The 23,064-nt window shown below is 40.0% G+C and overlaps 3 protein-coding genes across 4 annotated transcripts in view; 1 reads left to right on the forward strand and 2 right to left on the reverse strand.

The window, feature by feature from the left end:
• The window catches only part of LOC146463612 (uncharacterized), a 135,840-nt gene extending 119,327 nt beyond the window's left edge, over nucleotides 1–16,513 (reverse strand). Inside the window, exon 1 of the mRNA XM_085084130.1 lies at nucleotides 16,470–16,513. The gene's annotated coding sequence lies outside the window, so the exon portion shown is untranslated. The remainder of the gene's footprint in view (nucleotides 1–16,469) is intronic.
• LOC146463623 (DNA excision repair protein ERCC-6-like 2) overlaps nucleotides 1–23,064 on the forward strand; it is a 61,422-nt gene that overhangs the window by 27,917 nt on the left and 10,441 nt on the right. The gene's annotated exons all lie outside the window — the stretch shown is intronic.
• On the reverse strand, nucleotides 10,893–15,539 carry LOC146463628 (uncharacterized). Its single transcript, XM_085084167.1, has 3 exons — nucleotides 15,123–15,539; nucleotides 14,179–14,820; nucleotides 10,893–12,703 (listed from the first exon to the last, which is right to left on the reverse strand). The coding sequence occupies exons 1-3, from the start codon at nucleotides 15,394–15,396 to the stop codon at nucleotides 11,553–11,555; spliced, it is 2,067 nt and encodes a 688-aa protein (XP_084940293.1). The 5' UTR covers nucleotides 15,397–15,539; the 3' UTR covers nucleotides 10,893–11,552.

The following is a 23,064-nucleotide window of genomic DNA, read 5'->3' on the forward strand; positions in this document are numbered from 1 at the left end:
ACAAGGAAATTAAATGTATCAAGTATTCAGCATAACAGAAGACTGGTCAGCAGTGGAAAATCTAGAAACAATAACAACAGTACTCAGTCTGTTGTTGAGGAGTTTGAAGGAAGGAATGATGGAAGAAAGCAACACAGACCTACTAAGACACAGACGACACCGGCTAGACCGTGCAATACAAGCTTTAATGGAAGTTGTGATAATAACATTGAGTTTGGTGATGAAATGTTAGCAGATGGTAAGGCTTCTAGTTTTTGCTCATTAGGTTTGCCAACAGAAAATGTTACAGGAGGTTGCCGTGGGTTTAAATTCCAGCCTGACACAGCACCACTCAGGGTCTTAAAACATGTGTTGATAACTACATTCTGCATAATTTCTGGCTGTTTTCATCACATTTTCTCAGTTCACTTTTAAGACGCTGGTGTCGTGTCCAACACCTAAATTAATTTTAATCAGGGTTGTTAAAGGACACACATGGCTGTGTCAAAGAGAATGAACAAATAGTGCCTGGTGTTAAAATTTATTGTTGTCTAAGGTAAACAACTTACGGTGAACAGCTATATTGACTGTAAGGGGTGACAACTGTATGGTGATCAATTGTATAATCTGTCAAACCCTGAAATTTGTTGTGGATTCTGTGCAATACTAAAGGTTAAAGTGCCCCTAACCCTTCAATTTGTTTTCTTTTGGTAGATTTCCATATCTTTCAAGAACTCATTTTCGAAAAAAATTTTGAGAAATATTGAATCCTTTTTTTTTTACGAGTGCTAGAAGTGAAGGCAGTCTTGTCGATATTTTCACCTATCGTTCGCATTAGTCCCCCACTCGGCCAAATGTGGAGCGTGACGTAAGAAAAGGACATCGTGCAAAAATATCCGAAGATTCGCGGTAATGCTTCAATTGTAAACAGAGAAAATGGTTGGAAAATGTGTGGTTTTTGGATGCAGCAACTCTCGAAATGTAGAGAAAGGAATCAGCATGCATAAGATTCCTTCTGAATCCTTCTGAATCCTTCTGGTGTCCTTTTCTTACGTCACAGCTAAGAAAGTGTCAAATATCGGACGCTTCTCATTGGCTCGTTCCTAATGAGCCCACGAGAGAAAAATTTGTCCAGCGGGGCTTAAAGGGCGCAAAAATTTAAAAATTTCAGTAACTTTTAGCGCTCGTAAAATAAAAAGGATTCAATATTTCTCAAAATTTTTTTCGAAAATGAGTTCTTGAAAGATATGGAAATCTACCACGAGAAAACAAATTGAAGGGTTAGGGGCACTTTAATTCTTGGAACAGATTGGTAACTTCCCGCTTTGTACCATTGATTAGGCCAAAATATCAGTTTTCAAATACCAGCACACTTATACAGCTGTTCTTTCATCGTTTTACAAGGGGCTTGGGCAGGGATGGGAAGACCTTTCCCTGAGTTTTTGCTGACTACAACGTTTGGAAAAGCTGATTTCCTAAATCAACCATCAGCTGAATTGTTGGGCAAAAATTTAATTACATTTATACGTCAGATTTTTGCTGCATATAAATGCATTACAACTAGTAATAATAAAAGATTAGAGAGTGCGTTCGATGTCACCAGGCTCCCTCTACTTTGCCAAGTTGGTGATGATGTCATATGCATCCGCCCCTGCAAAATCTACGGGGGATGACAGATACACGTCCCAAGATCCTTTCATTCAATCAATGTTGTCCCATACAATCTCGATTCCAATCTGTATTAGCAGTGCGTTGTTCCTACGTCGAACGCAATAATCTCTCTTGCCAAGCTCGCCGGCTCAGATCACTACTGGATGTTTTATGTTAATTTTATTGTACAAATTTCGATCATGTTTGTATCCAGGTTTTGATAATCAAGACATGGAAAGACCCTCATTCACTCAGCCAGCTCAGTATCCTTCAGTTCCTTTGGTTCTATCAAAGCCTGACGCCCAACCAGCGATCCAGGTAAGGATACTAATAAAAAGCTCTGTCAAGTCAGAACGTTTTTCAATTGAGAGACAAAGGTAAATCTCGTTTGCCTCACTTTGCTCTGTGATTGGTGAGCAAAAGTCGCGCCACTTTCTCAACCAATAAGAAAAAGAACCGAAACCAAACGTGACTTGCTCGCACGAAGTTTCCCGCGCTTGGAGCTGGTTGCACGTATTCGCTTCGAATTCTGATTGGCTCGTTGCACTGTTTGCGTCTGTTGTGATTGGCCAGAGTGATTGCTTTGTTTTTGGTTTTACGACAATTGATTGAAAATGTCTGTTTCTTCTTCCTTTAGCTCTCGCCCTTATTATGGTGATGGTGTTGATGATAAAGCGTCTTTTTACTATGTTTTCATCCCTGAGTCATCCTTTAGTGGAAGTCTAACTTGTGAGCCTATCTTTACATTACACTGTAGGTCCCAGCCACCATTAACCGTTATCTTCGAGATTATCAGCGAGATGGAGTTTGCTTCCTGTTTTAACTCTTCTCGGAAAACACCGGAGCAATCCTTGGCGATGACATGGGTTTAGGAAAGACGGTTCAGGTAATGAATTTTATTTTCAAATTTAAAAAGTTGTTGTTTGAAACTTTTTGATTTAGTTTGTCGTGGGCCAGGGCCAATTCTTTATGTGGGGAGAGAAACAGCTGAAGGTACAGGGCGAATTGATTGTGGGCGAATTGACTTTGAACCAAATGCGTTTTGTTCGGATCTTTCAGGTAATTTCTTTCATTGCTGCTGTTTTGGGAAAAACTGGAACAAAAGCTGACATATTCTGCAAATTCATGGATAAAAAAACCAAAGTAAAACAGGTCAGTAAATTAAGATTATCTGTATCCATTTCAACGAGCGAAAGAAGCCAAAGGACTCAGCAGTGCTGGGACCTTTTTGTTGAATGGATATCTTTCAGTGTTCATCAGGTCATCTTCATAGATCTTTGATAGTCCTCGCACTTTAGGGATGAAACTTTGATGTATTAATTTCACTCACGAATGTTGGAAGGTGTTAATCTACTAAATTGGTGGTTAGCCGGTGTGATGAAGGGCCGTTTACACCACACGGGAGCCTTCTGTGATTTCTTAACGCCTGTATAAACTACTGACAATTGCTGAATTGCCGGGAATTTTGCATGCGACCAAAGTAGAGCCCACACTATGTCAGAATCGGTATACTAAGACTGCCTTATACTCACAATCCCTGTATTCAAGTTTCATCGGAACAAAGTTGTAAAATCAAAAGGTTAAAAAAAGGAACGTGGTAAAATTAAGGCGGAAATCGGAAACGTTTACGCAGAGATTTTGAAACCACCGCAAAAAAATACTTCGGCTGCCTTAAAACACACTATGTTTACTATCTCTTGCAGTTCTCAGCCTAGCCTGGTGTCTTACTTTCGAAGTTAATCAACCATTGCACGCATTCTTTGAAAGCACTAACGTATTATTATTATCATTATTATTATTATTATTATTATTATTATTATTATTATTATTATTATTGTTGTTGTTGTTGTTGTTATTATTATTATTATTATTATTATTATTATTATTATTATTATTATTATTATTATTATTTTTCTCTCAGAAAGAAGACGTTAGCTGCAAAGGGACCGGTACCTTTGTGATAGCCATTCCAGGTTCTGTGATGTACAACTGGAAGGATGAGTTAGAGACCTGGGGACATTTTAAGACGGGGCTCTTTTATGGGAACACCAAAGAGGACACTCTACAACGTGCCTTGAGAGAACGACTGGATGTGGTGCTTACCGCTTACGAGACTATGAGAAATAATTTGGTGAGTTGTACCACAAAGGCTAATAAGAGCAAAAACGGTAAATAAATACATCCCCAAAAAGAGACCAGCCAAAATATTGGAACGCGAGCGACAATCTCCTCCCGCGTGTCATGTCTCCTCGCAGCAGGCAATTTTCGGGAGCGCGCGTGTTTCGCTCGGTTTACTATTCCAGAGGGATATAAAGCCTTGGTTTCATTTGCGTGTAACTCGGTCGCAAACAATCGCAAACAGCTTACGACAGTTTGATCGCAAACAGTTTGCGTAAATGGAAACACCTTTAATCTCCGACCAATCGCCGATGATCGCCAATGATCGCAAAAAAGACGCAAGAGATGGAAAAATTTATCTCTTTCCGTTTTGTTTGCGACGATTAACAACTTAAAAAGCGAGGAAACAACGATATGGAAATACAATCGCAAACTGTTTGCGATTGTTTGCGATCAATCGGCGACGATTTTTGTGCACGTGATACGTTTTGGCGAATCAGAGGCAAGTATAAGTAATAAAAATGGCGTCCGAGTATGATTGTGGCAATGAGAAGGATGCTCCCCAAAACAGTGTGAATTTAATGAATATATATCGAAAATATATCGGACCAGAATCGGTGACGTCTCTTAACACTTCTTTTCTCTGCCTTCTTCGGCGCAATAGCTCCAACAGAAAAAGTTGAGCACGACGCAAAAACCTTCTGTTTACAAGGGCCATCTTTGATTTTCCCGCCTTTTTTCAAGATGCCACGAGATGAAGTTGGATAAAGCAATCACGCATATGGAAAACACAATTGCGAAAAGGGAAGGCCATCGCAAACTGTTTACGACGTTGTTACGTTTACATGGAAACCAGGCTTTAAAAGACTCCTCGAAGTTTAAGACTTCACACTAATTGTCCTTTTTGCTCCCTTAATACATGTTTGACGAAGATGTATAATATACATGTATCGTTCTTTTGTGTCCATTTTCGTTCCTCAGGATGATCTGAACAAAGTCAAATGGCTGGCGGTAATCATGGATGAAGTTCATCGTCTCAAAGATCGCAAAGCTCAGATAACTATCGCCGCTAAAGCTCTTAGCGTCAAGAGAAGATGAAAATAAATCCTTTAATGTACAGCGGTTGTATTAAATGATCGTTTTAGTTATATGCAAGCAAAGGCAGCCAACGCGGCTGGCATATGAACTCCGGCTTCTGTAACTATGAAGCAACGAGAAGTATAACTACTCCCGCCTGTATAGTGGAAGGAAGGGGGGAGGGGGGGGGGGGGGGGAAGGAAGTCAATCCATCACAGGCTAAAGTGAGTACATAAAGTGAGTCGGAAACATTGGTCTGATCCAGTGCTTATGTCTGGAGATTGTGGTTGCACAGTACCGTCTCTCTTTTGTATTTCGTTTGAATATAGATACGGACTCACAGGGACCCCCACTTCAGAACAAGTTGGAGGAATTCTGGTGCGTGATGGACTGGGCAAACCTGAGGAGTCTAGGGAAAGCTAAGCAGTTCAACCTGGAGTTTGGTAAAACATTCAGAGAAGGGCAGAGATATGATGCAACAAAAGAGAACTGGCACTAGCCAGAAAAAGTAAGTGTACACAGATAGTAAAGTACGGAGAATGAGGTCCCGTGATAGTCACTCCAGGTTCTGTGAATCGCGAATCCCGTCTGTGTTCTTAGTAGGTGTTTATAAGATCAAAGCGCGGCTTTTAAAATGGCACGAAATTAAAACCTTATGGTGTACTTTCATAAACCGTTTTCTATGTCTGTGTGTGAGCTTCATTCAGCAAACGAAGTAGTTAAAGCCGATACCAGAACACGTTTGTTTTTGTGCTGAACCAAGAGAAAATGAGGGGACAGAGAGGGAGGCTCCCAGTCCACGCCTTGGGATATGTCGATTCCACTGAAGTTATAAATAGTTTTAGACGGAAAAGGAAGTCTGTTTTCCGAGACGTCTGCTTCAAGGATAACCTCGATCTGATGTGTTTTGTTAAAGCAAAATAATGGCGGACAGCGTTAAGATAAGTTTTGTCGATGAAAGCGACTTCTGAAAAGAAGGGAAATGGTATTTCTGGAGCGAGAATTCACAGTGGGAAATATGCTCCACAATTTCTTCAGATTCAAAGGACTCGCTGGCGGGCATATCAGATTTTAGGGAAGAAATTGAGTCCAAAACGGGCAGCGATTTAGGTGATATTTCTTCGCACGATGGTAGCAAAAGCGACACGGACAGTGATTATGTTGGGGAACCCTCGACATCAGCAGGCAGCAGGAGAGGAAAGAAGTCTACAAATAAAAAACAAAAAGCAAAAGAGTGCTCTGGTGGGAAACAGGGGAGGAGTGCTTGCGTTGCGAAAAGTAAAAGTGCCAATTCGAGCAATGCACCCAAACAAAAAAGCCAGAATCGAAGATCACAGCGTGGAAAGAAAAATCAAAGGCGCTCACCATGAACGAACTGGATGATCTCGGTAAAAAGCTAGAAGGCAAACGTCCCATGTGTTGGAAATTTGTGTCAGAAAGACTCGCAAAGCAGTACATTATGAAGCATTACAAAACACATCGTCAGCTTATTGAGGAAATTCTTGATGATTGCTACAATGAACTTCGTGATCTAGTACACCGTATGTTCTCATTTTACGTACAACTCGTTTCAGAAATTGCAAAGGCCGTTAAAAAAGACAGAAAGGTTCACTTGTCATTGCGCTAGATGAAAAGTTTGAACAGCTACCTGGATAGTTCATCCAATAATTCGAAGGTATGCAATGCAGTGTTCCACGATTTGGCAAATGAATATTTATCGAGTACGATTCGAGCAGTCACAGGCATTTTGCATTCCCTAGTTTATGATTTTGCACAAACAGAGTCTTACAACATGAATTTTTCACAGCCGCTTGATATTCACCAGGATATTACACCTGAGGATGATGTCGCCTTATATCGAATGTCTGGTGCAGCTCTTTGCCAAATGATAAAACTGAGAAAAGATACTTTATCAGAAAAGAAAGGAAAAAGAAAAACAACACCTGACAGTAGAAGGCAAATGGAAATGGAGCTCGATTTTCTCATTAAGCTGAAAGAAACAGACAAAAGCCATGTTCCAGAGGCTCTCAATATTCTTGACGAAGGTCATTTGACCTTTGTCAAAAAAGAATTTCTTAACTTTGTAAGAGAGGCAGATTTGAATATGAGAGAATATGTGAATGAGCGAAGCTTAAAGAAACACAAGAGTAACTTTTTGGAAGTTGTACACTTCAATGTTAACAATGATGAACAATTGTTGAAATCATTCAAATGGTGAGCAGAGAAGTATGCTGTTCAAGGACATCGTCAAGAGAACACAGAAACTAGAGGCGGGGTATAGAGTCACAAACTACGAAATTGTGCACGAGAAGAAGCGAGAAGACTGCTTAGAGAACGAGGTAAGGGACCTCCTGAGGAGTGGGGACGGGGGATGGTCACCGGGTTGTTGATACTTTACGTGAAAAGAGTACAGTAACGTAACTGGGCAGTTTAGGCGTTTTCCATTGGTTTATAACCAGGCCACTACCTTAAACAATGATGTCACAATACAATGCATAGATGATAACGTCACAATATCGATTTCCATATCGAAAAAAAATGCCAAATATCGGCAGATGTCGTGCTGGTATCGGATCGATTTGGAAAAACTGGTATCTGCCCACCCTCACCAATTATTGTTATTGTAAAGAGAAATTGTTTGTTGATCATCCTAATGGTTCTGTAAACAAATTATGCCTGTCTTCTTGTTGATTGTAATTTGTATCATGGCAGTATAAAAGTTGCTTTTCAGTTGATTTACGAGCCGATGGTGAGTCCAGTGAGACATTTTGGCTTTAAAAAAAATCAACATACAGATCGCTCTTTAGCCAATAAGGAACAACTCAATCCCAGTCCTGTCTACAATGCGCGGCACAAATAGTTTTAGACTGACGTGGCGTGCAGTAGTAAGGTTGCTTAGTAACGTGAGTAGCGAGACGGTAACTTTTCTGATTTTCAGTTCTAGAATCCTGTGGAGTTCGTTATACGCATGCGAACAAACACATTGTTGGACCAAGTGAAGCTGAAAATCATATGTCTAAACAGGCTTTGCAGGATGTGTTTGAACTCAGGCAGTTTTTCCAGCAGCCTGCAAACTGTTTTCCTGCTTTGGAGGTACAGTGAAACTTCAGATAAAACAATCCCCAGAAAGTCTCCTCATCAAATACACTCCACTCTAATTGTCGTGAAATTCCCCAATGGTTGGTTAAGTCGTTAGTTCCAGACCACCTAAAATATTACGATATTTGATGACATTCTCCGAGTATCGGCGATGACTGATAAAATACAGGCGTTACAGATGTTGTGAACTTTTTTTGGAGACGTGCAAGAAAGTTTCAAAAGTTTGGAGGTTCGGTATCGACTCAAACATAACCCACTCCTCGTTGTTATAAATGTTTTGCTAAAAGGCCGTTTCCGAGTTGTTTTGAACCTCATTATGAATGTAACGCTAAGTGCAAAGCTTTTGATGTGAAAATTAGTTTTGTTTGCATATAAATGAAAAGTTCTTTTCGCAATAAAAACTATGCACAAAGCCTCGCTTTCATAAAGAGGTTCAAAGCAACTCATCGATGACGTATTTGTTTTGTCACAGACAAGCGATGAAAGTAATGACCTTTGTGAGAGCTCTCGGGACACAAAACCAAAAGAGAAACCAAGAGACCAACCAGAAGTTGAGACAAATTCTGCTAATCCATCGTCACTGAATCGGTAAGACACTACCGCAACAGAGCCTTTGTGTTAATGTTGTTGAAAGAAAGAAAAATACCGAAAACTCGAACTGTTAAGTATCCTAAATGCAATTGGTCAAGGTTGTAGCTATGTTAAATGGTTTACTTAGCTGATCGGAGAAACGAAAAACAAGCTGTCAAACCTCCAAAATATAGAAGACCATAATCAGGTGTTGGCCATCATTTGTGCCTCAATCCAATATAGAGAGTTTCAACTTGACTGTCAAGTGTGTGTACAAACTGAGTTGTAAACTAACAAGCTTTTTATCAAAATGGTCCATTGTCACATCACAGTGTGCTGCACATTCCTCTCCCAATAATCTGTTTACAAATTTATTGCCTGATTTTGGACAATCTGTGTTTTCTACAATATCTGTTTCATGTTAATTTATTGGTTTTGCTCGAAGGAAATTGGAAATTGAAAGAAAGAATTGGTCGTAGTACTGTTTTTGTTGGGTCAACCCCCCGTGCAATTAGTCAGCAACATTTTCGGGAAATGTCGGATCAACTCGGGTTTTCTTCCGAAATCGATCTTGCCAAAGCTGTTGTCGCGAATAGCGTTACTGAAAGGTGGGAGATGTTGAAGCGCTTTTATGTGGACAAAAATTCCGTTTTATCTGCTCTGCCCTGCTTTACAGCCGGTCCAAAGAGGTTTGCGATCGCTGCAGAAAACGAGAGACAAGATTTGAAGCGTGCTAAGCGGTCATTGGAGCAAACTCGAGCAGACAAAAGCCATGAAGTACCTAAGAAGTCTAAAGGAAATTTAAAGAAGCATAGAACGAAAGTGAAATTGCCTGTGAAAGATGAAACTTGTGAAGCAAACCTCCAGATACGTGAAATTCATCGGCTAGACGATGATGATTTGCACGTTACTAGAAATCAAAGTTGCTGGACACCTTCTTTCAAGAAAAACAAGAAGCAAATTTGAAGAAAAGTAGTCATGTCATTGAAACCAAACATCCTTTCAACGCTCTGAACAGAATCGAAGATGGTGTTAGTGATGTAAATTTGAGATACTGTAGAACTGAAGCGAAGGACTGTCAACTTAATCAAAGACATCAACTGCAAGCAGAAGATGAAAACTGTAGTTCATCAGCCTCGGAATGGAACAGGGAACACGCGGTTGAATTTCAAGCTTCATCCGTTGATGATAATTTGGTTATTTCTGTGTCACTTCTGGACGAATTTTTGTCAACTAGTTCTTGTGGAGGTTTTGGGAAAAGTGAGAAAGTGGATAAAACTGTGATGAAAGTAAAAAGTTGTAGAGATAAAAAGCAAAACAAACAGATGGACAAGACAGACAAGAAAGATACTATCAAGGAGAAGAAACCTACCTCTGTTCTAGATGAGTCATTTAGGTCTTAAAGAGCGTTCTTTTCTGAACTGATATTCTGTTTATTTTGTTATTCATGAAACGGAATAAGAATATCCAGAGTTTTCTAAAAATATGCGTCGTTTATCCGCCCCGGTTACGATCTGGATATCAGCAAAAGGGCGCGGAATAAGTAAATGGGGGGATGAAGGAACCCCGCTTTACTACTGGCGCGCGGGGGAGGGGTCAATTATTTTAGGGAGGGGTATGAAGAGAAGTGTGTTACTTGCTTCACGGGTTTGGGATTGTAGGAACCGTGTTAAAACGCTATCAGTCAGACATTAAAAATGCGTCCACGTTAAAGCGATGGGGGGTTAGATGGCTGTATCAGTGATCACCAAATTATTGTTTGTGTAATAACCGTGGTTTATGTATTGATAAGTTCTCCGTTGTTGAGCGGGCGGTATCCTGTTAATTTTACAATCTGATTGGTTCCGGGAGCAGGTAGAATATTCCTATATCTTGATCACCGTAACAGTAAACAAGAACGGGAGCCAGACTCACCCTTCTGTTTGGCTATAAATCACCAATTTGCCAAATTTTCGAAGCAGAAACTTCGAAAAAATTTACTGTTATTCGCATTTTTTAAACTTTTGTCTTTAGTTGAAACACAGGAACAATATGCACAAAATAAAAAATTATGTATTCCCAGTTTAAATTTCAGGTCTTCTTGAAAAAAAAAATAAAAAAAAAAAACACGGATCATATGGTACTATACGGTATATGTAGGTTACTTTGGTTGATGTTGAAGTACGTTTAAGATTTTCTTCTTCTTTTATTTTACATGCAGAAGCGAATTAAGCGAAATAGTACGAGAGGAAAGTCCGGGTCTTTCTGTTGTTGGCTCTTTCCAGTTAGTAATCCTTTATAGAAAATTATTGGTCAAGTGAATCTATTTAAATCCTTATCATTGTGTTTGCTTTCATGAGCCGAAGGTTTGAGGTTTTTTGCCCTGATATTGCTATAACAAAGCTCAAAACTACTATCACTGACTTCTTAGCAATAACAAACTTTATTTACCACATTTTGCCTAAGAATTTCTTTGGTATTATTACATGTAATAAATTCGCCTTTATAGTCAAGATAAAGAAACTACAAGACACAATCTTAAGAAACTTTAAATACGTATTGAAACCTGCTAACACTTAGAAAACAACTGAAAAGATAGAATTATGTAAAACTAAATGAAAGCTGCACAGCTCAAAGAAAAATAATCGCTTATGTCTTTCTGTGTAACATACGGGAATGGCACAATTGTATCTGCTCTTGTATCTAATTCAGTCAACCTACGTCAGTCTTTCAACTGAGTCAGTAAATCTCCTACATATTCTTGATTTACAAACTATACTGAGCTTGGCTTATATATTGCATTCCCATCAGCTCAGTTTGGGGAATTTATAATTTTTGAGCAAGACGGCAAACGCTACTTAATAGCTGTCATTTGAGTCACTTTCACTTACTCATTTTATCCAGATTAGCTGGAGTTACTCACGGGAATCACATCACATAAATCAAAGTAGAAAGGTTGACTTTCTCTTAGTAACTTTTAAATTATTTATTTATTTATTTGTTTATTTGTTTATTTATTATTATTTTTTTTCTTCGGGGGGAGGGGGGGGGGTTTGGTCATTACGTTTTATCGTCACTGTTTATACTATGCCATAGCACTTCAGTTTTCCAAGTGTGTGGTAACCTTTCTGGCCATAGCCACCGCCAGTATCCCCAAACCTGAGCTGTTTAACTGGAAGACGTGTCTTGTCAGTGAGGAGACCGCTGTCTTCACGCCATACATAGTCATTCTTATCACAGTTACAACCAAAGCGGGAGTCTGCACATGAGTTGGTCATCCCGCATGCGCACTTACGACTAACAGATGCTCCGCCCCAGTACGTCATCTTAGTAGAATCACGTGACACCCACCAGGCATATCCAACTCTGAACAGCATGGAAGCATAACACTCGTACTTGATGAACTGTTCACAGTGTGAAGAGACTCTGGTGAGACTCGCCAGCTGAGACAGACTCGCTCCTGTGTAACGAATATCACGTGAGTAGCTACCTGGACCGCCCCACCGTCGTCCATTATACACGTACGTTCTGTTTTCACTGTTGTGACTGATGACTGTCACGCCAACTCCATCCTTGTCACTCATGTCGCAGTGCACTGTAAATGGTGCCAGACCTCCTGAGCCATCGGGATCAATGACGTAATTTCCGCTTACACTGCTGACGTATTTCCTTATCTCAGAACAGGAAGTAACATTGACTGGGGCATTGATTTTGACTTTAGCTTCCACTGTTGTCAGCGAATTAGTCGCTCTACAGGTGTAATATCCATGGTGAGATTTCTTGATGTTTTGAAGAAGCAGTGTTCCATTCAATAGAACATGGGAGTCTACAGGAAGTGAAGATTTGCCATCCTTTGTCCAGGTAATTATAGGTCTCAGGTCACTCTCGGCCACGCACGGCAGAGGGACAGTTAAACCAATTCTAGGAGTCACTTCTTTAGGAGGGCGGACTTTGAACCGCAGACGAGTAAACACAATCAGTTGAGCTAAGGCTGCTGTTGATCCCAGAATATTGTCCGCCTTACAAATGTATGTTCCCCTGTCTTTCTTTTCCACTTTGTACATCGTGAGGTTTCCTTTCTTGACTTCAGTTCTATCTTTTGGCAAACCACCAACTGACTTGGACCATGTGATATTCGGCTGCGGCTGACCAGTAACAGTGCAGGCGATGGTGACGTTTTGTTCCTCCTGTACTCTCACTTCTTTGGATGACAAAACAATCTGAGGAGCGACTGTCGAAAAAATGCACATAAAAACATTCGACGCAGAATGTAGTAAGATCAGATTCATGCAAACGCACGCAGAGGGAGAAAATTTGCTACGATAAACAAAAAAATCAGGTTCCTGGATGTGACTTCCTGTGCACAATGAGATCACTCGAATTTTAATTGGTCCACCCGTTCTCAAAGAAACCTGAAATTATTACCTTTTTACCATCACCAGTACTATCTTCTACCCACCCTAACAATACACAATTTAATATGGAAAGGGGCTAACTGGATAATCACCGGTTTCTTCAGCTTCTAGGCTTTAACTCTAGACAACGAAAGATTTTATTTGTTTTAAGTGATATCCTGGTTAGCTTAGGTTATTGTTTATGTGCCGTAAATGACCGAGTTAACGCCGCGGCGCTTATTTCAAACCTGTACTTGGGGGTGCTGCGCTAATTCGGGCAGGGCGCTTAATCGGACAGCGGTGCTAATTTCTAGACTGCTAAAAAACAAAGAGAATATAGAGGATCACGTTGCGAACGTATTACGTATTGGTTAAACCTCACTTTACACAAAAAATAAAAACGACAAGATAAAAGCAACTTGAAAGTCGATTTGTTCATTTATTCAAATATGACAAGAACAGGTGTAGTGGAATTTCAGATGATTTACAAATTATCATTTGAATCTGTTATCCGCGGATACCACGTGTACAAAGCGACATGGACTCCCAAAGCGGATGATGAACTGGAATGTCAGGAAGACACAAGAAAAGAAGCAAAGGACTACGATGGACGTGCTGTTGGCCTGTTTAAAAGTCCAAACCGCGGGGAAAACAAGACTCTTGTGGGTCACGTACCCATAGAGATTTCCATCCTCATACATTATTTTCTCAAGGCCGACGAATCAGATAAGGTTTCAGCTCAAGTGACAGGGAAGAGAAGGCGCGAGGTGGGACTGGTGGTCCCTGCAAGGTTCACAGCGTGCACTGCAACTCAAAGACAAGCGCAAATTTTCGACTCAGAGCTAAACAAGTACAAGGCAAGGTTTGTGCATCTGGAACTAATATACGAACCAGGACTTAGGAGCTCTCCAACCAGCGTTAAACACCGTTAAGGTTGCGAACTGGTTGTGTACTCTATTGTCAAACGTTTTCATGCAATTGTACCTCTTTATATTACAGTACTGAAACCAGGATATTACTTTTTATATGTGCTCGAATTACCGCCGCGGCGCTTATTAAATTTTTCAGGGTGTAAATGCAGCGCTTATTCGGGCAGGGTGCTTAATCGGGCAGATGCGCTAACTCGGTCATTTACGGTATGTATTTGTGTATTGAGCGAAAATAAAGTTGTATTGTATTGTATATTGTAACCAACGGCAGTCCTTAACCACATACTTGAAAATTTCACACAATTGCCGAAAACGGCGCTTAGGAAAAAAGCGCGATTGGCAGAAATGACTGAAACGAGACAAAAGCAGACTGATTAACTTACATTGAACAGTTAGTTTCGCTGTGGCGTTGACGCTTCCCAACAAGTTTTCAGCTCTGCAGCTGTAAACTCCGTCGTCTCCAGGTCTAACGTCCTTGACAGTCAGAGCGCCACTGGGCTCAATCACGTGACGTCCAGCTGGAAGCGATGAATTCAGCTTAGACCACGTAACCTTTACAGGTGGATTACCATCTGCTGTACATTTCAAGATGGCTGTTTGACTTTCATTGACTCTCGTTCCAACTGGACGCTGCACCAGAGAAGGAACCGAAATGGACTGGCCCGGCTCACCTTTGGCGCCTTTCATCCCTGGGGGACCACTTGGTCCCGCGGAACCAGGTTCACCCGGCACTCCGAGATCCCCTTTTATCCCCATTGGTCCTTCAGGTCCTACTGGGCCATGTTTCCCAGGGGGTCCTTCAGGCCCTGGGGGACCTGGTCTCCCTCGGGTTCCAGGTCTTCCCCGTCGTCCTGCCTTACCCTTTGGTCCTGAGCGGCAGAGGGTTTCATCTCTGGCACAGATTTGGTTTTGCAGCAGACGAAGCTCTTGTTTGATCAACAGTTTTACTTCAGAAGCGGTTTGCACAGATTGCTGTGAATCATCGGGTGAAGCGCGTTTTTGTCTTGACCAGATGGCTTTATCACCTTAAAAATTTAAAAGATAATTGTAAAGGGAGTAAACGAACTTATGATACGGAAAGAGATTTAGAATGGTAACTGATAAATGTTTACTAAAAACCGAGCCACGGTTCAAATCAAATATTTGTCACGCTGTCTTGGATGAGAGCCAAAATTCTCCGAGTCCCTTTTAGAGCTAAATCGGGAAAGTTTAAATTTTGGCTTACAAATTGTTGCATAACTATTTGAAGGAAAGTGAGATTAAAGACAGACAGGAATGCCGATACATTGGGAAATTAAAATGTTTTCAAAATGCCACCGACAGGAGCGAAACTTACCTCTTGTCTCCCGCCAATGACCTTGTGAATGGCTGCCTTGATCATCTTTCCATCTTCCGTTATTCTGCTGTACTTTACGAAGGATTTGTGTCTCTAACTGATCACATGTTGTTACTGAGTGTGATATCAGTCGATGATGTTCTTGTATTCTGAGTTCCACGTGAATAAGTGCGATACAACACACAACAGACAACAGCAAGCCAGACATGGAACACAAGCTGCGGAATCTGTCTGTACGCTTCTCTTCTTGATCTTGTTTTTTCATTGCTGTCGCGACTGCCACGTTAAACTTCGCAATTGAAATATTTTCAGAGGACTTTTTTGTCTTCTTTGCCGGCCTTTAGACCAGTTTACTGTGGTGTAGTTCGTGCTTAGGATATGTTAGTCCTTTCCTTTCGTGCGAAGTTCACTAATTTCTAAGAATCAACAATATATATCAGATCGTGTTTGGGCTTGTTCTGTAGATTTCGAGTGACAGGAAGTATATCATTTTACTGAGAACAAACGAGTTCATTGAGAAAGAAAACAACTGTCGGATTACGCTTTTATCACGTCACTGTAAAATATCTGTTGAAATACAAAAGTAATTTGTCATTTATGAACGGTGATATCCCATTCAGTAGTTTGAAGGGTTAATGACCGATGCGGTTTATTCGTTTTACAGTATTTTGAAAAGGTCATCCATCTGACAGTTCCGTTTATCGTACTGCTCACGAAGGTTCTTACTTTCGAGTCTGTGGATGAAATCCTAAAAATTGACCGCATTGGCGACTAAGCTTTAGTTCTCTGTACTTCTCTCCCTTGTCTGTACCATGACGGCCGAGAAATAATGGTTATTAAATCTTTTTTTTTTTCTTTTTCCTTTTTTTTTTTTTGTTTATTAAATCTTCTTGTGGTCTTTCGTGCAAAATGAAATCAGCAAGACGTAGCTAATTTCTTGGTTGTTTTTTATCAAACAATTAATCCACTTGAGCTTTTTGTATACGAGATGATTACAGTCAACGAGGTGCAAAGTGCCCCATTGGCTATATATAATCTCATATCCAACGCGAGCTCTAGGAATATTTCTTTAATAGTGACCATTCAATGACATTTTTTTGGCCAGTACTCAGGCTTGTTTAATAAAACCTTTTACACTCTTAGTTTATAAGCTGAGCCGTTCGTTGGACATGGACACAAAAAGAAGCTCAATAAAGAAATCCAACACTAGTTATAGTTCATCAATAATCATTGTTAGAGACTTCTATAACAATTTTTCTTATTCTCGTTTTCTGTATGACCCTGTAATAACAAGGGTAAACGCTTTATTATCGAATCTTTTTACTGTGGCCAATTTACCTTTAGTTATCAACTCTGTTGATAAACCAATCATTCGTTTCTTCTCCCCACCGACGCAGCACCACAGTTTCTTTACAGACCCCAGTCCTTTCTGTGGTGCGGTTTGTTATGCTGTGCGTAGGTTGTTATAAGTTTTGGATCTGTGGATTACGTTCCCTGAAGTGTAGTGATTCTTAATATCTGTTGTTTTCTTAACAGCTTAGCTCTGATGGTGAGCCATGAGATGTTTTCAGCTGCTTCTAAAAGTGGCCAATCACGCCACATTATTGGCGGCCACTGTTAAGCAAACACTGGACCAACAAGAAAAGGTAGGTTCCAGCGGTCAACCAAAAAAGGCGGCTTACAATTGATTTACAGCCATTTTGGCTTTAAAGCGCCGATACGGAGCAAATCAATCCCAGTCCTATCTAAAGCGCGCGGCACAAATAGTTATTGACTGACCTGGCTTGCAGTAGTACAGTTAAGTAGTAACGTGACTGTAACTTTCCTTTTCTTCTTTTTAGAATCCTGTGGAGTTCGTTATACTCATGCGAACAAACACATTGTTGGACCAAGTGAAGCGGAAAATCATATGTCTAAACAGGCGTTGCAGGATGTGTTTGAACTCAGGCAGTTTTCCCAGCAGCCTGCAAACTGTTTTCCTGCTTTGGAGGTACAGTAAAACTTCAGATAAAACAATCCCCAGAAAGTCTCCTCATCAAATACACTCAAGTCTGATTTTCGTGAAAATACCCGATGGTCGGTCAAGTCGTTACTTCCACCCGGCTAAGAGGATCCGATACAGTGGATGGCATTGTCGGAGATAATCGGTGATTGATAAAATACAGGCGTTTTAAACGTTGTGAACCTTTTTTTGGAGAAGTGCAAGAAAGTTCGGATGTTTAGAAAGTTTCAAAAGTTTGGAGGTTCGGTATCGGCCCAAACGTAGCCCACTCCTCGTTGTTGTTATAAATGTCTCGCTAAAAGGCCATTTCCGAGTTGCTTTGAACGTCATTATGAAAGTAAGGCTAATTACAAAGCTTTTCATGTAAAAATTAGTTTGTTTGCATATGAATGAAAAGTTATTTTCATAATTAAAAACTATGCACAAAGCCTCACTTTCATAACGAGGTTCAAAGCAACTCATCAATGACATATTTGTTTTGTCACAGACAAGCGATGAAAGTGATGATCTTGGTGAGAGCTCTCCGGACACCAAACCAAAAGAGAAACCTAGAGAACAACCAGAAGTTGGGACAAATTCAGCTAATCCACCGTCACTGAATCGGTAAGACACTACCGCTACAGAGCCTTTGTGTTAATGTTGTTGAAGGGAAGAAAAATGCCGAAAAACTCGAACTGCCAAGTGTCTTAAATGCAATTGGCCAAGGTTGCAGATATGTTAAATGGTTCACTTAGCTGATCGGAGCAACGAAAAACAAGCTATCAAACCTCCAGAATATAAAAGATCATGAATCAGGTGTAGGCCATCATTTGTGCCTCAGTCCAATATAGAGAGTTTTAACTTGACCGTCATGTTTGTGTACAAAACTGAGTTGTAAACTAAGAAGCTTTTTATCAAAATGACCCATTGTCACATCACAGTGTGCTACATATTCCTCTCTCAATAATCTGTTTACAAGTATAGCGCCTCAGTTTGGACAATCTGTGTTTTCTACCATATCTGTTGTTTGTTAATTTATTGGCTTTGTTCGTGGGATCAACCACGCGAAAAAAAAAATGAAGCAAACCAAATTGAAAAACCGAAAAACCCAGAAACCAATCCAAATGTTTCAACTCGGTGTCGGTCACAATCAAATGCATCCTCCACTGTTTTATATCCCGGCATCAGTAATAGGTCCTTTTTATAGCCAAGAAACAGGCTGCGGTTTTACGAATGTGAGAAGGTATAATTTTTTAGCGTATCTTTTTTCCTGGTTAGAAAGTCCATCCATGTAGCCGGTTGTTGCTTTGCTTCTTCCTTTGCATGGCCACGGAACTTGACTCCAAGCAGCAAAAAGCCCTTTTTCCAGCTCAACATGAACAAGAAAACGGTGAAAGCTGATAGAGTTCAATATGGAGGTTGCGAAAACTGCGTAACAACTTTCCAGCATCATAACTTTCTACAACTTTTTATACTTTCTCCAACAACACATAACTGAACTTTAGACACTTTTCGGGTACTATTTGAGCCATATCATACTGGCAAAAGTGACACGGAAAGCAGCTGAGAAAAAATTCACTTAAAGTACTTAAGCTTACGTGTCTGGGTACATATCCGTAAAGTGTAAGCTTTTTTCATTCATTCAACTGAAGCAACGCACGCAGCGCCACCGTTTTGGCGCCTTTTTTTTACTTTACTGTGAGAGTCATGTGATCAATATGCCGCTTATTCCAACTTTCCCCGTCTTCTTTCAATTGTTACATTTTCGTTGTGAGAGTCTAAATCCTAAATCGGGGCACCAAGGAGATATTCCCTGGCAGAATTTTTAAACTTGGACGCCATTTTGAACTGGTAGAAAAAAAATTCAATTTCTCCACGCGCGATCCTGGCCATTTACACGCGTGCAGGCACGCGTGTATAGCGCAATTTTTTTCTAAAAATAGCTTTTTTGGTACAACACATGGGACAAGCCCACAAGTTAAAATGGCATCTCGTTACGGTCTCCATCCCTGATTATGCCTCCTGATTTGGCTTAAGTATGCATAATGTCGGACAAAACATATTAGAAAGATAAGGTAACTTTACAGAACAAGAATCCTTACTGTTTTACACTGGAATGGGTCAGTACCCAGGCCAACTCGGGGAATTTCTTTGAAATTATTGAAGCAGCAAGGAGTGTTACTACGTCACTCTTGATAAAATGCTAGTCAATCACAAGATTGATACTCAGTGTTTTGTTAGATTGTCACAAAGTATTCTCTGGACTCCAAGCTACTCCATTTGTATCACAGAGAGAAAATATGTAGCAAATGTACTTGTTTAAATAAAGAACACGAGTGGTCAATCAAACGGCATTTTTCTACGACTTTTCAGGCCATTAAAAACTGGCCGTGACGTCACTGTTGACAAAATTGGTAGTAGTACTGTTTTTATTGGGTCAATCCCTCGTGGAATTCGTCGGCAATATTTTCGGGAAATGTCGGATGAACTCGAGTTTTCTTCGGAAATCGATTTTGCCAAAGCTGTCGTTGATAGTAACGTCACTGAAACGCAGGCGATGCTGAAGCGCTTTTACGTGGACAAAAATCCGGTTTTATCTGGTCTCTCCTGCTGTACAGCTGGTCCAGAGAGGTCTGCAGTCGCTGCATACAACGAGATTTAAAGCGTGCTAAGTGGTCATGGGAGCAAACTCGAGCAGACGAAGGCCATGAAGTAGGTAAGAAGTCTAAAGGAAATTTGAAGAAGCATAGAACGAAGGTGAAATTGCCTGGGAAAGATGCGACTTGTGATGCAAATCTCGAGAGACGTGAAATTCATCGGCTAGACGATGATGATTTGAACGTTAAAAATCAGAGTATTTCGACAGCTGTTTTTCAAGAAACACAAGAAGCAAATTTGAAGAAAAGTACTCATGTGATTGAAACCAAACATCCTCAGTTTCAACGTTCTCAACAAAATCGAAGATGGTGTTAGTCATGTGAATTCGAGAAACTATTGAACTGAAGCGAAGGACTGTCAACTTAATCAAAGAAATCAACTGCAAGCAGAAGACGAAAACTGTAGTTCATCAGCGTGGGAATGGAACAGGGAACACGCGGTTGAATTTCAAGCTTCATCTGTTGATGATAATTCGGTTATATCTGTGTCTCTTTTGGACGAATTTTTGTCAACTAGTTCTTGTAGAGGTTTTGGGAAAAGTGAGACAGTGGATAAAACTGTGAAGAGAGTAAAAAGTTGTAGAGATAAAAAGCAAAACAAACAGATGGACAAGACAGGCAAGAAAGATACTATCAAGGAGGAGAAACCTACCTCTGTTCTAGATGAGTTCATTTAGGTCTTAAAGTGCGTTCTTTTGTGAACTGATATTCTGTGTACTTTGTTATTCATGAATCGGAACAAAAAAATCCAGAGTTTTCCCAAAAGAATGCGTCCTTTATCTTCCTCAGTTATGAGCTGGATATCAGCAAAAAGGGGCGGAATAAGTAAGGGGGGGGGGGGGTGGGGGACGATGTAGGAACCCGTTTACTACTGGCGGGGGAGGGGGCAATTATTTAAAGGAGGGGTATAAAGAGAAATGCGGTACCTGTTACACGGGTGTCTGATTGAAGGAACCGTGTTAAAACGCTATCAGTCAGACCATAAAAAATGCGTCCATGCTAAAAGAGATTGGGGACTTAGATGGCTGTATCGGTGAATCACCAATTTATTACACGGAATGCCCGCAGGGCATGACGTGTCTAGGTTTCGGTCTAGGTTTATCGTAGTCACAAATCGACAAATTAATTTATGCATTAAAATATCTCCTCCCCCAGTAGGGATGTATTGTTCTGATTGTCTTCAACAAAAGCAGGTCAATCAAAATCTATTATTCGGGCACATATCACGAGAGAGGGGACCCACTCATCCCTTCCTGTGTGACGTCAAATCATTATTTGATTTATTCATTAAACCTTGATTTAATTCTACCCTCTCTCAGAAGGGATTTATTGTTCTGATTATCTTGAACAAAATCAGCACAATCAAAATCTATTATCGGCGCGTATATCACGAGGGAGGAGACCCACTTATCTCTACCTGTGTGACGTCAAAGCAAGTCATCATTTTCAAAAGTTGTTTTTGTTCAATGGCGGCCACATGTATAAATTTAAGACTCTGATCTGCCGTTTTCAGAGAGAAAACAAACCTTTTATAAGCGGTAAAACGAAATAATAACTTCTACGTAGTACTCGACAGTTGAAACGGTGGAAATTGGGAGAGTTCACAGCGAAGAAACTCCGCTTTCAAAAACAGATGGAATAATCAACGCGAAGGATTAGAGCTAGAGGAGGCCAGACCAGTTCAGCGGGGTCATGACGTTATTGCAGAGTTATTTCTGGTATCATTCCTAGTAACACAACGATAACTATCACGCAATACATCTAAACAAAAGCATTTAGACAATTATTTCAATTGCCACGGGAGGATAGTTTTTAAATATCTGCGAAACATACAATGGGGAATAATTGGGGCTACATTAAGCATTCCGTGTTAATGCCATTCGCCGGGCATCTTGTTGTTTGTGTTTAACTGTGGTTTATTTATTTATAATTTTTCTCCGTTGTTGAGCGGGCGGCATTCTTAAAATCCTACAATCTGATTGGTTCCGGTAGGCGCAGAATTTTCCTATCTCTTGATCACCGTGACGGTAACCAAGAACGGAAGCCAGACTCACCGATCTTCTTGGCTATAAATCACCAATTTGCCAATTTTTTTAATCAATTGTTTTTTTCTTATCGTAAACACATGAACGATTTGAGCAAAATAGAATTATGTATTTCCCAGGTTCACTTTCACGTTGAAAACAAACTAAAAAAAACAGGGACAGGGTTACCCCTCCGCCTAAAAACAGAATTTCGAATAAAAAAAAAAAAGAAAAGACAGGTTACTTACAGGCTTATGTCGGTCCGAATATGAAAAAACTGTTTCCACATTTTTTTCCTATGCGGACCTCCCGGCTGGTAAATAACCTATATTTACCAACTGAAGTATGTCGATGAAATGTAAAAGCGTCCATAGCAGAGGAAATAAGCCGGAAGCACCGTCAGTGTGACTCGGGTTTGACCAGAGTTTGAGACCTTACAGTGCTTTAGTTTTTACAGTGTTACAGAAACTGTAATGAAGAGTAATGAAGAAGAGCCTGTTGAGAGTAAACCCTCATATCACGTGGTATATGAAGAGTACTTTGGTTGGTGTTTAAGTATGTTTATGTCAACTTTTAATTTTTATTAAAAATTTTTTATTATCTTGACATGCATTGTATATTTCGATTTTTACTATGGTATATTTTTAATAAGTATTATATAGATGCTCTGTAATTAATTATTATATGTAATGCGCGCTTGATCATTTTATGCAAAGCGCGCAATATTGAATTAAAATTATTATTATAATTATTATTAAGATTTTATTCTACTAATACGACGCTGAAGTGAATTTAGAAAACTAGTACAATGAGAAAGACCGATTCTTTCTGTTGGTTATTGGTCATGTGAATCAGTCTAAATCCCCATCATGGTATTTGTTGTCATGAGCCAAAGATTCAAAGTTTGTTGCCCTGATATTGATATAACAAGGTTCAAAACTACTGTAACTGACTGCTTAACAATAACAAACTTTATTTACCACATTTGGCCTAACAATTACTTTGGTATTATTAGAAAAGTCGTCTTTATAGTCAAGATCAAGAAACCACAAGACACACGCCTAACAAACTTTAAATACTGTACATATTACAGCCTACTAACACTTAGAAAAGAACTAAAAATATAAAATTATGTAGAACTAAATGCAAGGCGCGCAGCTCAAGAAAAATCCTCGCTTTTCTCTTTCTCTGTTACATACGAGAATGTCATAATTGTCTCTGCTCTTGGATCTATGTCAATTAATTTAGTTCAATCTTTTAACTGGCACAGT

The sequence above is a fragment of the Pavona decussata genome, unplaced genomic scaffold (assembly GCF_977016875.1).
Source record: "Pavona decussata unplaced genomic scaffold, jaPavDecu1.1 SCAFFOLD_175, whole genome shotgun sequence".
In the NCBI taxonomy this organism is placed as follows: Eukaryota; Metazoa; Cnidaria; class Anthozoa; order Scleractinia; family Agariciidae; genus Pavona; species Pavona decussata.